Raw genomic sequence first — 17,891 nt, forward strand, 5'->3', positions numbered from 1 at the left:
GGAAGACTAATAATGGTTACCTCCAAATCATGAGTTCTTAGGGGTTTTTATTTACTTCTAAATGTTGTTTAAAAAACATACAATATTTTGATGATATTAATTTATATAAACAATAAATGTCATTTTTCCTGCACTGGTCCAGCATTCCCAGGAGACCACATAATTGGAGCTTATGGTGTGATCCAAGGCCCTCATTAGTGAGGGAATATGTCAGGCAGGGATGAACCCAGGGTTCTCTTAAACCGTGAAAGGCAGTGGTCTGCAGTGAGATGGTGCTCCGGCCCTGACTACACAAGGTCTCCCCAAGGACTGCTCTCTGGAGATGCCTGTGCCACCCTCGTTAGCCCTCACAATTCAGCTGACACCCTACCTCTTCTTGTCCCCAACATTCCAAAAGCACTATTCTCGCTGAATTCCAGTAGTACTCATTCTTATGGGATTATTTCTAAATAGCCCTATAAACTTATAAAAGTTTATTAAAACCCTATAAATTATTAAAAACCCTGTAAATCATAAATTTACATCAGACACTGCTGTGCTGGATCCATATGCAGATTTTACTCAGCCTGAAAAATAACATTTAAAAAATAAATCACAAAGTTTTCCATTAAAAAACCATTTGGGGGACTTCTCTCTCTCAAAAAAAAAAAAAAAGAGATTAGGTAGCATTGAGCCCACATATTGAGCTGCTAACAATCACTTGGCATTGATTCCCAGCTGTCCAGTATATCAAGTTACATGCACTTCACTCCAGTTCTCACCACTCCCTATTGCTTCCCACTCTGAGTTGAGTGTGGATTGATCATTTCTACATGCACTTCCTTAGTAGTGAAGAAATACTTCTCTGTATACTTCTCTCTCAAAGGTGGGGAAATGAATAACTGAGCAAATGCCACTGTGCTTTACGGGGGAAAAATGAAAGGAATCATATTTCATTGTGAAGTACAGAAAGTTTCACAAGTTTACTAGGAAAATGGAAAATCTGTTATAAAAAATATAACTGATGATGACACTCAGTTCAGTTCAGTCGCTCAGTCGTGTCCGACTCTCTGCGACCCCATGAACCACAGCACGCCAGGCCTCCCTGTCCATCACTAACTCCCTTAGTCCACCCAAACTCATGTCCATCAAGTCGGTGATGCCATCCAGCCATATCATCCTCTGTCATCCCCTTCTCCTCCTGCCCTCAATCTTTCCCAGCATCAAGGTCCTTTCCAATGAGTCAGCTCTTCTCATCAGGTGGCCAAAGTATCGTAGTATCAGCTTCAACATCAGTCCTTCCAATGAACACTCAGGACTGATCTCCTTTAGGATGGACTGGTTGGATCTCCTTGCAGTCCAAGGGACTCTCAAGAGTCTTCTCCAACACCACAGTTCAAAAGCATCAATTCTTTGGTGCTCAGCTTTCTTTATAGTCCAACTCTCACATCCATACATAACCACTGGAAAAACCATAGCCTTGACTAGACGGATCTTTGTTGGCAAAGTAATGTCTCTGTTTTTTTAATACACTATCTAGGTTGGTCATAACTTTCCTTCCAAGGAGTAAGTGTCTTTTAATTTCATGGCTGCAGTCACCATCTGCAGTGATTTTGGAGCCCAGAAAAAATAAAGTCAGCCACTGTTTCCACTGTTTCCCCATCTATCTGCCATGAAGTGATAGGACCGGATACCATGATCTTAGTTTTCTGAATGTTGAGCTTTAAGCCAACTTTTTCACTCTCCTCTTTCACTTTCATCAAGAGACTCTTTAGTTCTTCTTCACTTTCTGCCATAAGGGTGGTATCATCTGCATATCTGAGGTTACTGATGTTTCACCCTGCAATCTTGAATCCAGCTTGTGCTTCCTTCAGCCCAGCGTTTCTCATGATGTACTTTGCGTATAAGTTAAATAAGCAGGGTGACCATATACAGCCTTGACGTCCTCCTTTTCCTATTTGGAACCAGTCTGTTGTTCCATGTCCAGTTCTAACTGTTGCTTCCTGACCTGCATACAGGTTTCTCAAGAGGCAGGTCAGATGGTCTGTTATTCCCATCTCTTCCAGAATTTTCCACAGTGTGTTGTGATCTACACAGTCAAAGGCTTTGGCATAGTCAATAAAGCAGAAATAGATGTTTTTCTGGTACTCTCTTGCTTTTTCGATGATGATCCATCAGATGTTGGCAATTTGATCTCTGGTTCCTCTGCCTTTTCTAAAACCAGCTTGAACATCTGGAAGTTCACGGTTCACGTATTGCTGAAGTCTGGCTTGGAGAATTTTAAGCATTACTTTACTAGTGTGTGAGATGAGTGCAATTGTGCGGTAGTTGGAGCATTCTTTGGCATTGCCTTTCTTTGGGATTGAAATGAAAACTAACCTTTTCCAGTCCTGTGGCCACTGCTGAGTTTTCCATATTTGCTGGCATATTGAGTGCAGCACTTTCAGAGCATCATCTTTTAGGATTTGAAATAGCTCAACTGGAATTCCATCACTCCACTAGCTTTGTTCGCAGTGATGCTTCCTAAGGCCCACTTGACTTCACATTCCAGGATGTCTGGCTCTAGGTGAGTGATCACACCATCGTGATTGTCTGGGTCGTGAAGAACTTTTTTGTACAATTCTTCCGTGTATTCTTGTCACCTCTTCTTAAAATCTTCTGCTTCTGTTAGGTCCCTACTATTTCTGTCCTTTATTGAGCCCATCTTTGCATGAAATGTTCCCTTGGTATCTCTAATTGTATGTATATATATGTATGTGTATATTAATATATTTGCTTAGGTTCTTTAAAATGCCATAATAACTATCACTCTGCACTTTCATTTCTGTTACCTTCATGACTTATGTAGGCTCAAGTTTGAAGATCTTTGGGGTAAGTCTTTTCTCTCCCAACTGTAAGCTCCCTGCTGCTGCTGCTGCTAAGTTGCTTCAGGCGTGTCCAACTCTGTGCGACCCCATAGATGGCAGCCCACTAGGCTCCCCCGTCCCTGGGATTCTCCAGGCAAGGACACTGGAGTGGGTTGACATTCCCTTCTCCAATGCATGAAAGTGAAGAGTGAAAGTGAAGGTGCTCAGTCGTGTCTGACTCCTAGCGACCCCATGGACTGCAGCCTACCAGGCTCCTCCGTCCATGGGATTTTCCAGGCAAGAGTACTGGAGTGGGCTGCCACTGCCTTCTCCGTAACCTCCCTGGTAGGACAGAAAACTTCTTCCAGATGCCATTTTGCACGTGACAGACAGTACATGTTGAAATCAAACTGGCCCCATCTGGAACCCTCGCCTTACCATGCTGCTTGGTTTATGCCTCTTGGCAAGTTTCCCCACCTCTCTAACCTTCAGTTTCCTCACCTGTAAAACGGGGATATTGTTACCTACAGTTTACAGGGAAGTCTTGATAATAAGACTAGTTAATGTGTGAAAAAGCGTAGCATAGCGCTTGGAACAAAATAATGATTAAATAAATGGTAACCATGACATTATTTATTATGTACTTCTTTCACATTTCCCATAGCACAGTCTTGCTACATTTTTAGGTTTTCAATAAATATTACTTGAACTGAAATAAATCTGCACCTGGTCTTCAACTGTACCACGGTCATAAGGAAACTTTCTCCTATACTTGGAAGATATGGAGAAAAAAAACAGCAAAATCAAACTTTAACAGGTCAACATAAAAGTCTCCAAACATTCTGAAACCTGCCTCACTATCATTCAAACCACCTCTAACTGTAACTTCACAATGAAAACAAATAAAAACATTTGGAGTAAACATACAGTTTTTTAAAGATTTATATAAACTCCTTCCTTTCATATGTTTCTACTTATACAGTCATTGCAAAATTGGAAAATATCCCATGGAATATGAATCAAAAGGTATAAGAACAGTCTGATTTTGCTCTTCTCTAGTTTTAATGAGGGTAATTTTTTTCTTAATTGCAGAAGAGTTGATTTGGATTGTCATTAAAGAAGTGATCTGGGATTCTGGGCCCCACATCCCTGCCCTCAATTAAACTGTATTCCGTAATGTCATTAAAAGCTGTTACTCTAAGTATTGGGGGAGGTTCAAGAGGGACTCTTTTCTTTGATTGTATGCCAACTTTTTTTTTTTTTTTTACTTCAGAAAAAAAAAAAGAGAGTGAGAACAGTTTAATAAATCTCTCTTGGATTTGTTCTGCAGCTTATTAGATCACTGTCTTCTCTGATTCTGGATCTGAAGGTTTCTTTCCGAGACTTAATTCTGCTATCAGTCACACTGAAAAGGAAAGAGATGTGAGCAGCAGCCCCTTCTCAGATCTGCAAATGCAGAAGAGACACTCTGGGACCGGGGGTAGCTTTCTAACACCGTAGGTGGGAGGGGCAAGCCCCTACTCGAAGATCTCTGATGCCTCCAAATGCTCAGAGGAGAAAAATCTTAGATCCTTAGAACTCAATGGCTCTTTCTTGAAAAAAATAAATTCGCTCCAGTAAGTAAATTCTTTTACCGTTTTCAGGATTCTGTGCCTTGCTGTGTGATCTTGAGGGCATCATCCCATTTTCCTGCATCTGTTTAACGTTCTATAAAATATCCTCATCCCTCATTTCCAGCTCAAGCACGACATTTAGAAGTTTTAGGAGTAATATATGGGAGAAGGTGTTTTTAGGCACTAAATGGTATTAGAAAGATTCAGCAGTATGGTCTCTGTCACTCAGGGAATGATTTTTTAAATCACAGATTTTCATGTTAGTAGAGCTCTGGAAAATCTTGCACAATCTCATGATTTTATAGATGTTCTACAGAAGTTCAGTGAGTTGTCGAAGATCACACGGCTGTGCTGTAAATGAGATAATGTCCATTTGTGTTTGCTGTAGTGCCTAGTGTATATAAGCACTCCGTAAACCTACAGTTGCCACTGCTGACATTACTGTTGTTGCTGTTATTCAGGTCTCCTTACTCTCAGTTCCATGCTCTTTCTATCAGATACCTAAAGAAACTAAAAGAAGTTTGCCCCATGGGTGCAAGAAATTTCTCACTATAAGAAAAATGATCAGGCTTCCCTGGTGGCAAGGTGGTAAAGAATCCACCTGCCAATGAGGGAGACGTGGGTTCGATTCCTGCTCCAGGAAGATCCCACATGCCATGGAAAAACTAAGCCCATGCGCCACAACAACTGAGCCTGCGCTCTGGAGCTCAGAAGCTGCAACGCAGAAGCCCGTGCACTCTAGAGTCTGTGTCCCCAACAGGAGAAGTTGTCGCAACGAGCAGTCCACCTGCCACAACTAGAGAAAAAGCCAGCACAGCAAAGAAGACCCAGCACAGCCCAAAGAAACAAGTGAAAAGAAAAGTGATAGTTTCAAGAAACCAGCTCGTGTTTTCAAAACTGAGAAGGTCCAAACCTGGATTATGTGTGGGTACATAGTTTGGAAAAGACCCCGATGCTGGGAAAGATTGAAGGCAGGAGGAGAAGGGAATGAGAGGATGAGATGGTTGGATGGCATCACCGACTCGATGGACATGAGTTTGAGGAAGCTCTGGGAGTTGATGGACAGGGAAGCCTGGCGTGCTGCAGTCCATGGGGTCGCAAAGAGTCGGACATGACTGAGCGACTGAACTGAACTGACATAGTTCCCAGGATACTAACATAACAAAGGAGCCCAATCTGGGGCCTGCTTCCCTGGTGGCTCAGATGGCAAAGAATCTGCCTGCAATGCTAGAGACGTGGGTTCGATCCCTAGTTTGGGAAGATCCCCTGGAGAAGGGAATGGCTAGCCACTCTAGTATTCTTGCCTGGAGAATTTCATGGACAGAGGAGCCCAGCAGGCTATAGCCCATAGGGTCACAAAGAGTCAGACACAACTGTGGGACTAACGCTTTCACTTTAGGAAGGAGCAGTTACCCCTTTTTCCCGACCCTTCTGACGCTTCCATACCCAAGCAGTACTAGCACTCGGAATCTGCACACTGTGGACCAGGACTGAACTCAGGCTTCAGCAGCCCTGCCCTCTGGTCCCCATGGAAGAGCAATGCCTTGGAAATGCCAAATCATGCCGACATGGAGAAAGAAAAGACTGCCCAACACATGAAACTAGGAACACTATGTGGCCAAATGGCAAAAAAGACAAAATCAGACTTTTACCTCACACCATCATAAAACATAAGCTCTCTAGATTGATTAAGGACTTGCATATCCAAAATAAAACTGACATTCTTAGAAAAATTACAAATGAAAATCTTTCAGACTGGGATTGAGAAGTATTTCTTATAGATGATACAAAAAGGTTTGACTTTTAAAATGATGGATAAATTGATATTAAGAGTAAGAAATGAAAAAAATGTTAAGTGAAAAGACAAGTTGCAAGCAGGGAGAAGTTTCTCATAATACATAAAATCAGCAAAGCTCCAGTTTCATCCATCTCAATAGAACCGATTCAAATGTATTTTTTTAATGGCTGAGTAATATTCCATTGTGTATATGTACCACAGCTTCCTTATCCATTCGTCTGCTGATGGACATCTAGGTTGCTTCCATGTCCTGGCAGATGAAACTGGAGCCCATTATACAGAGTGAAGTAAGCCAGAAAGAAAAACACCAATACAGTATACTAATGCATATATATGGAATTTGAAAGATGGTAACAATAACCCTATATGCGAGACAGAATAAGAGACACAGATGCATAGAACAGTCTTATGGACTCTGAGGGAGAAGGAGAGGGTGGGATGTTCTGGGACAATAGCATTGAAACATGTATATTATCATATGTGAAACAGAACACCATTCCATGTTCCATGCATGAGACCAATGCTCAGGGCCGGGGCAATGGGATGACCCAGAGGAATGGGATGGGGAGGGAGGTGGGAGGGGGGTCCAGGAAGGGGAACACATGTAAACCCATGGCTGATTCATGTCAATGTATGGCAAAAACCACTACAATATTGTAAAGTAATTAGCCCTCAACTAAAATAAATAAATTTATTTAAAAAAAAAATCAGCAAAGCATGAGTAGGAAGAGTACATAAGATATCCTGCAAGTCAATAAGAGAAATACAACCAACCCCCCCCACGAATGGACAAAAGACATGACAGAGAGACAGAGAGACAGAGACAGAAACACTAAAGGCAAAGAAACATAAGCAAAGATTTTCAGCATCACTGGTGATCAAGAAAGTGCAAATCAAAACAGGGATGACACATTTTATATCCATTTTACTGGCAGACTTTTTAATTGGGATTATATCAAGTGTTGAAGAGAATTCAGATCCACATAATAATGTCTCCTGCATTATTGGCGGAAGAGTAAATTAACGGAAAACAGTTTAGCAGTATCTCCTGAAGTTAAATATTCAGATTTCCTATGACCAAGCTGGAGAAGGAAATGGCAACCCACTCCAGTATTCTTGCCTGGAGAATCCCGTGGACAAAGGAGCCTGGCGGGCTACAGTCCGTGGGGTAGCAGAGAGCTGGACAGGACTGAGCGGCTACCACACATGACCAAGCGAATTTACTAGTAGTTACGTGCCTCAAAGAGACCTTGACCATTTACAAAAAATGTACGAAAATGTTCTTAGTAGAGATGCTTACAATTTTAAAAAGTACAAATAACCCAGGTGCCCAAACCTGAAGATCTTAAAGGGATCAGTGGAATTACTAGTTAGTGTATCTACGGCTGGGAGTGGGGATGGGCACAGGTATTAGAAGGCATGCCAGACAGTGCTGACGAAGGAAAGAGTCGTGGAAGGGCATGCATGGTGCCAGGAAAGATGAGGAGCCAGTTAGGAGGCGAGAGCATGTCCCTTGAGGAAGAGGGCTTATTCCATACTGCCCTTTCCTTCACAACAGTCTTAGTGCCCAGCCTGTCATGGGCATGCCAAGTCCCAGGCAGCATGCCTATACCACATGTCACTGAAGGAAAGCTATGCTTTAAAAACCTGCAGTGACATAGCAACCACTGGCATCAAAGGTCCCATCTCCTGCTCAGGCAAAGGTCCCTATGCACAGCCGTCAGAGAGTTGCCCAGCCTTTGGGCCAGGGGCAGGGAGTGAGGAAGAAAGAAAAAAAATCTCTCAGGAGGAGCAAGGAGGCACTTCTTTCTAACATGGAAAATGAAGCATTTTCAACAAGAAAATGAACACATCTTCTCCTGTTTATTCACTATAAGAACAAAGCATGGCAGAGTGGAAAGAAAATGAGCTTTGATATTCAAATGATTTGTGCCCCAAATCCAGCTCTACCACTGCTGCCCATGAGTAGCAGAGAGAGACCGTAACCAAAAATTCTGTGTGCTTCCTTTCACTTCCCAGATTCCTGCACAGCTAGGCTGGGAACACAGGAGGGGTTCTGGGCAATGGACTGTGGGTAGAATCTTGGGGTGTCATCTTCAGGTTGAGGTTCTTGAGAGTGGTTGTGCTTTCTCCCTCCTTCTCCTCCCTGTTGCAGACAGGTCAGGGGTACCACTGGCATAACTTCACAAGGGACAAAAGGGGTATGACCTTCATGACCTTTATCAGACTTTGCACAAGAGAGAAATAAACCATTGATATTTGGAGATTGATTTGTTACTCCAGAATCACATAGCCCAGTATACTAATATGCTAATACATCCTACCCTTAGTCTCATTGGGATAAAATTATTTGACTCTCTAGGCCTTGGTTTGCCCACTATAAAATGGGGATAATTATACCTGTGTAACCTGGATGTTGTAAGTATTTAATATATGCTTATGTCCTATATGGGCTTCCCAGGTGGTACTGGAGCTAAAGAACCTGCCTGCCAATGCAGGGGACATAAGACATGCAGATTTCATCCCTGGGTTGGGAAGATCCCTTGGAGAAGGGAATGGCAACCCACTCCAGTATTCTTGCCTGGAGCATCCCATGGACAGAGGAGCCTAGCGGGCTACAGTCCATGGGATCACAAATATATGTCTTATATAGCAAATAATATATCAGTTCAGTTCAGTCACTCAGTCATGTCCGATTCTTTGTGACCCCATGGACTGCAGCATGTCAGGCTTCTTTGTCCATCACCAACTCCTGGAGTTTACCCAAACTCATGTCCATTGAGTCGGTGATGTCATCCAACCAGCTCATCCTCTGTCGTCCGCCTTCAATCTTTCCCAGCATCAGGGTCTTTTCCAAGGAGTCAGTTCTTTGCATCAGGTGGCCAAAGTATTGGAGTTTCAGCTTCAACATCAGTCCTTCCAATGAATATTCAGGACTGATTTCCTTCAGGATGGACTGGTCACCACCTGCGGTGATTTTGGAGCCCAAAAAATAAAGTCAGCCACTGTTTCCATTGTTTCCCCATCTATTTGCCATGAAGTGATGGGACCAGATGCCATGATCTTAGTTTTCTGAATGCTGAGTTTTAAGCCAACTTTTTCACTCTCCTCTCACTTTCGTCAAGAGGGTCTTTAGTTCTTCTTCACTTTCTGCCATAAGGGTGGTGTCATCTGCATATCTGAGGTTACTGATATTTTTCCTGGCAATCCTGATTCCAGCTTGATGAAGATCCAGCCTGGCATTTCCCATGATGTACCCGACATATAAGTTAAATAAGCAGGGTAACAATATTCAGCCTTGACGTACTCCTTTCCTGATTTAGAACCTGTCTGTTGTTCCATGTCCCATTCAAATCGTTGCTTCTTGACCTGCATACAGATTTCTCAAGAGGCAGGTCAGGTGGTCTTAAAGGTCAACTCTTGAAGAATTTTTCACAGTTTGCTGTGATCCACACAGTCAAAGGCTTTGGCATAGACAATAAAGCAGAAGTAGATGTTTTTCTAGAACTCTCTTCCTTTTTCTATGATCCAACGGATGTTGGCAATTTGATCTCTGGAACCTCTGCCTTTTCTAAATCCAGCTTGAACATCTGAAAGTTCGTGGTTCACATACTATTGAAGCCTGGCTTGGAGAATTTTGAGCATTACTTTGCTAGTGTATGGGATGAGTGTATTGTGCGGTAGTTTGAGCATTCTTTGGCATTGCCTTTCTTTGGGATTGGAATGAAAACTGATCTTTTCCAATCCTGTGGCCAGTGCTGAGTTTTCCAAATTTGCTGACATATTGAGTGCAGCACTTTCACAGCATCATCTTTTAGGATTCGAAATAGCTCAACTGGAATTCTATCACGTCCACTAGCTTTGTTCGTAGTGATGCTCCCTAAGGCCCACTTGACTTTGCACTCCAGGGTGTCTGGCTCTAGAATGATCATATGTCTCTCCCTTTAAGATGCTGCTGATGTCATTGTTATTCTTGTGGTTATTTCCGTCACTCAGTGGATGCAACAGAGGTCTTTATTAAATAAGCAGCAACCGTGTCAGGTACTCTGCTGGTTGTTTAACATGCATTATGCTAATTCATAGCTAAAGAAATGAAAGCTCAAATAAGTTACTTGCTCAAGGAACACAGCTAGGAAGTGATCAAGCCAGGATCACAAACAAGGATTTCCTAAATCAAAAGTTCATATTCCAACATCCACATTCCTACTCACATTTTTCAGAGGTGGAACCCGGAGGCTCAGAGATGTTACATAAGTTCACCAAGCAAAGTAAGAACTGTTAGAGCGAGAGGACTTTTCTCTACTCCAGCCCAGAGCTGCAGTGATGTGATAATTAGAAAAGACAGCCACCCCCTCAGGGCACCGGACAGGGGTGTCTGCCCCTCCCACCACAGAGACCCACTGTGAACGGAGGTCCCAGCAGCTCCAGGTACTGCGGGCCGCAGATAAAAAGATGGGGAAAGAAGGAAACCACATCTTCATAAAACAACAACGGGATGCTTGAGTTCAGAGAACGACTTCTCAATCAAGTTCCCAAAGAAAATCCCACTCGCTGAAGATGAACACTGGAAGGGTTTCCAAATCTCTTCTCTTTCTCTGTCTCCCTGTGGGTCTCTCTCCCTGCCCCCGCCCTGTCCCTGTTTGTTTTGGAAGCAGAGGAAAGCCAGCAGTGTGGATCCCAAAGCAGTTTACACTGAAGCAGATGGCACATCTGATTAGCATCAGACTAAAAAGACACATTCCTTAGAGATTAGGTTCTCACAGGGACAAATCTGTTCCAAAGGCAGGAAGGTTTGGTTTTCTCACAGACTCCCCTCAGAGTTCTCTTGGGGCGCACCTATTCATCCCTTCTCCCGTCATCACTGCCAGGCTAGTCTGGAGACAACAGGAAATTCGTCTGCATCGGTTTCCCGGTTTGCCTCCCACTGAACCCTGAAGTCATGCGCACACCTTGGCTGCTGGTGACCCCTGACCCCTCACACCCCAGGATAACAGGTCACATTATGCCACTGAGGCTGCACAACAACCCAGTGAGGCTCACCCTCTGGTTACTCCCACTTTACAGATGAGGAAATTGAGGCTTGAAAGGAGTAAGAAACTTACTCAGGGTCACAGGCCAAGTAAATGCTGAGGCAAGTGGAGGCTAACTGCCTCCACGAAAGAAGGAAGATTTAAAAAGTGCGTGTGTGCACACTCGTGCACATGTTTTAAAATAGTCCCAAGGAGCTTCTCAGGTGGCGCTAGTGGAAAAGAATCCGCCTGCCAATGCAGAAGACTCAGATTTAACCCCTGGGTTGGGAAAATCTCCTGGAGGAGGGCATGGCAACCCACTCCAGTATTCCTGCCAGGGAAATCCCATGGACAGTGGAGTCTGGCAGGTTACAGTCCCCGGGGTCGCAAAGAGTCAGACACGACTAAGCGACTGAGCGCAAGGAGCAAACCATCATAGCGGACGACTGTCGAGTGTCCCGAACCACGTAACTATCCTGAGGCCACAGCGAGGAACCACAAACATCTCATGCTAACCTGTGACCCCGGGTTCACATCACCCAGGCCCTGTGCAAAACTCCCAGGGCAATGAGACAGAAACTGGAAAGACCATTCAAAGCCAGGATAGGAGGTGCAGACACACCGAGGCCTTTTTATTCATTAAGTCCTGTGTTTCTCAGACCCTACAGAAAAACATACAGCTTTCAGGGAAACAAGGAAACATAACTTAGGGTTTCCTTGACTATCAACTATGAAGGGATGCCCTTATTGCAAAGAATCTGAAGGTTAGAAGTTGGAAAAATGAAAAGAGAGGCAGAAATAATAACCACAACACCAGTAATAACAGTGCTCCCTTAGTATGAGATATCACATTGCTTTGATAAGCATTTTAGGTGCACTGTTGGTCTCATCAGCCCACATAACAATCTTCTAAGATATTGCTATCATTTTTCCCATTTTGCAGATGAGTTTACTGAGGAGCAGAGAGGTTAAGTAAATTGCCCACGGTCACCCAGCTGATGAGGGGCTGAACCCAGGAACCCAACCCAAGCACCACAGCCCTAACCAGTAAACCTTCTCCCTCTTTTCCAGGGGATCCTCCTGAAGAGAAGCCAGTAGGATAGTCTGCCAACATTTTGGAAAGTGCTTAAAAGCCTCCTGGCTCCTTGCATTGATGTCAATACAAGTGTTCAAGGCTGTGAGTACAAGCTAATGTCACCGACAACACTCCAGGCAGTTTGCACATCTGGCAGTTAAATAAGTGTGGGCTCAAAGTAAACTGTGTCTCTGAGGCACAGGACACCTCCCAGGGGGAACAGCAGGAGGGATTTCATTCTAGTTCAGACCTGACCAAGGAATCACACTCACTTTATTTCAGGGCATAAAGGAGACATTCACTCAAGAGCCACAGACACCCAGGAAGTGCGTGCACATGAAATCACATTGTTTTCATTTGGAACCTGATGACATAAAAGAGGAGCCTGAGCTGAAGTTTCTCTTGGGGTTATTGTTTTAATTTATGCTTATTTTTTAAATTGAAGGACAGTTGATTTACAATCAATTATACTTAGTTGTATTATACCTGTATTAGTTTCAAGTGTACACAAAGTGATTCAATTCTATATTATATATATATATATATATCTACATATATTCTTTTTCAGCTTATTTTTAAAATATTTATTTATTTATCTGTGTATTTATTTGGCTGTGCCAGGTCTTAGTTGAGGCACGCAGAATCTTTAGTTGCGGCGTGCAATCTCTTAGTAGTGGCATGTGGGATTGAGTTCCCTGAGCAGGGACTGAAACAGGCCCCGCATTGGGAGTGTGGAGTATCAGCCACTGGACGACCAGGGAAATCCCTGTGTAAGAGGGTTCACTTAGCAAATAAACAGTGGCAGAGGAGTTAACCTTAAGCTGTGCATAAGACCACATTGCTTCCACACCTAAGCTAAGGATGGACTGACGAATTATACATTGCAGCCTCTTTAAAATGGCTCCCTAACGGGCTCTCTGTCCACCCACTTCTAGTCTCTGTATGTATGTAAAGGTGAGGATTTTGCACTTCTTTTGTAACTGCATACAACCCCGGGGCTGGCCTTCTGTCACTTAGTATTAATCAGAGGGTTTTTACTGACTCAAACCCAGAGACACAGCAGGACTGGTGGGCAGCAGCTGTCCAGCCTGTCCTGTGATTATGCTGACCCTCAGGGGCCACCATCAGCCCAGGAGATGCGACTCCAGTAAAGGAATTACACTGACTTTCAGCAGGCTGGAACTGACCGCACACGCCCAAACCAGGACCGTGGTAACACTCCATCTGGCCTCCACGCTGAGCCAGGCGGGACGACAGCAGCTCGGAACAATGAAAGGCGCCAAGGGGCTCTGCTCCCTGCTGCCCGTGCGGCACCATACCCAGCAGGGGTCGTCCTTGTCACGGCCCTCAGATGGGACTCGATTCACCTCTACAGTGACACCCCCTGAGATCCAGGAAGGGACCGCCAGGGCAGGAAGGGGCAGGCATATTTCAGAGCTTTCAGTGTGAGGGCAATTCATTCTGACATAGAAATCGGAAGGTGAAACCTGAGAAAGGCTCGCTTGCAAAAAAAAAACAGTAATACAAGACATATAACAAGTCTTGGCAAGATTAGTTTCCAATCACCTACACACACCACCTTGCACAAACAAACCATGTCACACATCATCTAAACGGTCAGCAAACTCTAGGCATGAATAAACATCACAAGATCATCTTTCTTCCCATGCCTTTCTCCTACTCTTAATGGGATGGGATTCAGACAGCAGTTTTGGATGCACCATGTTAACCAGGCTTTAGGGGCAAGAAATCTTTACAATGAAGTGGTTGCTGAATGTTTCTGTGATTACCGAGCAATTTACATAAATATTCAAGCCTCACTCTGAATAAACCCCAGATAGGGGATGACTGATCCTCTGCTTTCTAAGACTCCTTGTTCCTTGCACAGTTTGCTTCTCATTGTATCACTGACACCAGCATGAACAGAAAGGAATTTCAAATTGGAAAGCCTGGAGCTGAGGGTACAAAAAACAGAATGACCCTCAAAGTCATCTTTCTCAATCTCACAAAAAGGTGTGGTGTCGGGAAATCATGACTATTGACATATACGCCCTATGTACTCATAGCTGGAGGCTGTGGGGCCATCCAGCTCATCAGCCTCAAAAACAGGGAGCCCCAAGGCTGGGGGTGCTGGCTGGGGACTGATGGTTACCAGAGATCAGTTTGGGTGAGCTCTGACCACACCTGCTGCACAAGTCCACTGTCTTTCCCTGCTCTCCAGGAAATACCGTTACATGAAGAAAGGCGGCGTCCGGAGTAGCTGTGTAACACGCTACTATGAGGGCAGTGATACGAGACCAGGGAGACCTACCGCATATATGTGTTTGCTCGCTTACACAGTGAGCGCCCCTGGAAACAAACACAACAGCAGACCAGAGCCACTGGTGCCTCTGTGAAGGGACTGAAGATCTATCTACTTCCTCTCATGGAGAGTAAAAACCTCACGGCAAAATAGCTCCAAACTGGACTTCCTAGTGTTTCAGAGGTTTAGACTCCGTGCTTCCAATGCAGGGGCCAGGGGTTTAACCCCTGGACGGGGAACTAAGATCCCACATGCCACATGGCACAGCCAAGTTGAAAAAAAATTATATGAAAATGACTCCAAATCTAGCCTCTTATTAAACCTTCTCAGGAAAAACAAATAGCACAGCCTATGTTTTCTTTAAATTAGTTTTGATTCTGGTATTTAAGTTGTCAGCTACTTTCTTCTTTCCCCCTTCATTCAGACTAAGGGAGTCCTTAGAGAAGAAACATTTGGTAACTGGGCAGCATGTGATGCACCCCCACCAGCCAAGACACTCACACTAACCTTGCTTTTTAAAGAGATTGCTCTGGACGATCTCATTCATCGACTGGACTTTCTGCTTTTGGAGTTTCACGGGAGGGATGCATGTGTAGAATTCGTAGAGGAGTTGGCTAAGGGCAAGAAAAACAGGAGCACGGAGAAGTCGTTAAACCAATGCCTGACACAGTCCTTCCCCAGCCTGTCGGCTGTGGACACAGAAACAACGAACATCTTGCTCCCTTTGCCACCCCTCCCCCTGCCCCGGGCATGATAAGCCTTCAGTAAATATGCATAGTTGGTCTCGAAGTTGAACACTAATACCAACAGCACTCAAAAAGATGTGAAAATCGGAAAATAACATCAAGAACCTCAACCTCAGGTACACGTTTTGCACTTGACATCTACTGTGCCATGGAAACATCACAACTTTATGAGGCAGATCCAATGCTTGTCTCAGTTTTACAAGTGGGAAAAGTTAAGGTTTAAAAAGATTAACTTTCCCTGGGAGTTGGTGATGGACAGGGAAGCCTGGCGTGCTGCAGTCCCTAGGGTTGCAAGAGTCGGTCATGACTGAACAACTGAACTGAACTGACTGAACTGAATGTGGTATGGGTTCAGGGCAAAGGGATAGTTAAGAAGCTTGTAAATGGTTCTTACCATCAACCTGGTGTGGATATCACTGATATAGAAGAGATTTACTTAAGTGATTGACCCTGCCTTGTCCCTGGTCTAAGTTCTAAGAAAGCTTGGAGAGCCTATAAAAACTGCAACATGTATGACATGGTTGACAATTGCCAAGTCTGTATTTCTATCATATGCTCAAGAGCATTCTGTCTTTATTTGTATTAAATGTTATAAAATTGTTTCATTCCTCTTCTGGCCATCAAACTGGGCAACTTGTCAAGTGGAAGACCTGACAACTAGATGATAATAAGAAAACCCATTTTGCATATCTTGAGATAGGTCCTTTTATAGAATTGATTGTTTAAATCAATTCATTTCAACATAAAAATGTTTCATGATTTTTATAAGTATAAAATGGTTCTTATTCTGTATATGTATGTGGGGTTTTTTTTGTGTGTGTGTGTGAAATAATTCCAGTTGAAAAGCCCTTATAATTTCAAAAAGTACATTTGTGCCAGTACATTGAGTTGAGTGGTGACATTAAAGGAACAGTGAAGTTGGTAGTGATCTTGATTAGCTGGACTCACATTCTCGTTTCATAGATGAGAAAGCAAGGAGGCTAAGGCCCTCAAATGTTAATTGACCTTTACAAGGTCCCAGATCTCATTAGTGGCTTTCCAAGTGCTAGAACACTATTTGTCTGATGCAAAGCCAATATCTTTCACTAAGCTCTTTGCCCTTCATGTAATACTGAATTTGTATTTTTGCTGTTGTTGTTGCATTTTTATTAATATTTGGGGAGAAGATTTGGAAGTTATACAAATAAAATTTTTTATGATTAAAAACAAAAAGATTAACTTTTCCAGTGTTACACAGTTAAGGGATCAAAGAAACAAGGGTTTAAAACCAGGTTATAACTTCATTTCCATACCATTTTATTTTTTTAATGTTTTATACTTGGTAATGCTTTAGATATCTTAAAAAGGTCCTAATTTAAAAAAAAAAAACTGAAAAGTTGTAGATTAGAACAAGTTTGGAATATGAAAAAGAAGACAGCTCTTTCCAAATAGAGTGAAAATAAAAATGCCACGGAAACAAAATTATAACCCCTGTCAGCTTTCCAAAATAAGCTCGTTGTGTTCATTTCTTTCAAATCCTCATTAAGCATCTATTTAATATGTGACAGGCAATACGCATGGCAGAGGGGATAGAATAGAAACAGACTTGGTCCCAGTTGGCATGGAACTTACATTCTAATGAAGGTCAATGTACAACACAAAAGCAAGCAAATCAACACAGGGCCAGATATGCAATGAAGTGAATAGGGAGTTGTAATGGTACAGGAGTTAAGGGAGGAATTTATTTACAATATTCAGAGGTAGCTTCCCCAAGAGGACAACATTCAGCTGGAGACCAGAAGAATGAGAAGCCAGCAGAAATCTTCATGTGAACAGTGGAAAAGCTGATGAGAGCTGAATAAAGTCTGGAAAGCATTGAATAGAGTCATGCCAATGTCAATGTCTTAGTTTCAGTAACTATACTGTAGTTGTCTAAATGTGAACAATAAGGGGAGCTTAGTGAGAAGTATGTAGGAATTCTCCATATACTATCTTTGCAGCTCTTTTCTAAATCTAAAAGTATTCCAATATAAAAGGTTTTAGGGGCTTCCCTGGCAGTCCAGGGGTTAAGACTCTGCCTTCCAGGGAGGGAGTGTGAATTCGACCCCTGGTTAGGGAGATAAGATCCCACGTGCCGCACAGCAAGGCCAAAAATTTTTTAAATGTTCTATATGCTATCTTGCAACTTCAGTGAATTTGGGAAAAGGAAGAAGAGGGTATATCTGGCTCAGATGCACCTAAATAGCATAAGTATATTGAGATAATGTGCTCCTCTCATGAAAGGAATGGGGTGAAGAAGGAAAAGGTGAAGGGGAGCCCATCTCATTATGCCATTAAGCATGCATCGGTGGTTCTCTACTTCTAACCACAGGGCTTACAGGGCAAAGACTGGAACCCAAAAAGCCCAGGTGAAATGGAGACATTTCCACTAAACGTAAGTTTTTTTAACCTACATGTTTCATATTCTGTATCACTGTGCACGCACGTGTGCTCAGTCGTGTCTGACTCTTTACCACCCATGGACTGGAGCCCACCAGTCTCCCC

At 43.3% G+C, this 17,891-nt stretch overlaps 1 protein-coding gene across 17 annotated transcripts in view; it reads right to left on the minus strand.

The window, feature by feature from the left end:
* Positions 1-17,891, minus strand: part of DOCK2 (dedicator of cytokinesis 2) — a 477,583-nt gene that overhangs the window by 311,133 nt on the left and 148,559 nt on the right. For all 17 annotated transcript variants that reach the window (XM_081520659.1, XM_081520666.1, XM_081520650.1 and 14 more), the window contains one exon: positions 15,130-15,236. In XM_081520659.1, coding sequence (XP_081376785.1) covers positions 15,130-15,236 — 107 coding nt within the window. The remainder of the gene's footprint in view (positions 1-15,129; positions 15,237-17,891) is intronic.

The sequence above is a fragment of the Giraffa tippelskirchi genome, chromosome 8, assembly GCF_054371585.1.
Source record: "Giraffa tippelskirchi isolate mGirTip1 chromosome 8, T2T-mGirTip1v1.2.pri, whole genome shotgun sequence".
Classification (NCBI taxonomy): Eukaryota; Metazoa; Chordata; class Mammalia; order Artiodactyla; family Giraffidae; genus Giraffa; species Giraffa tippelskirchi.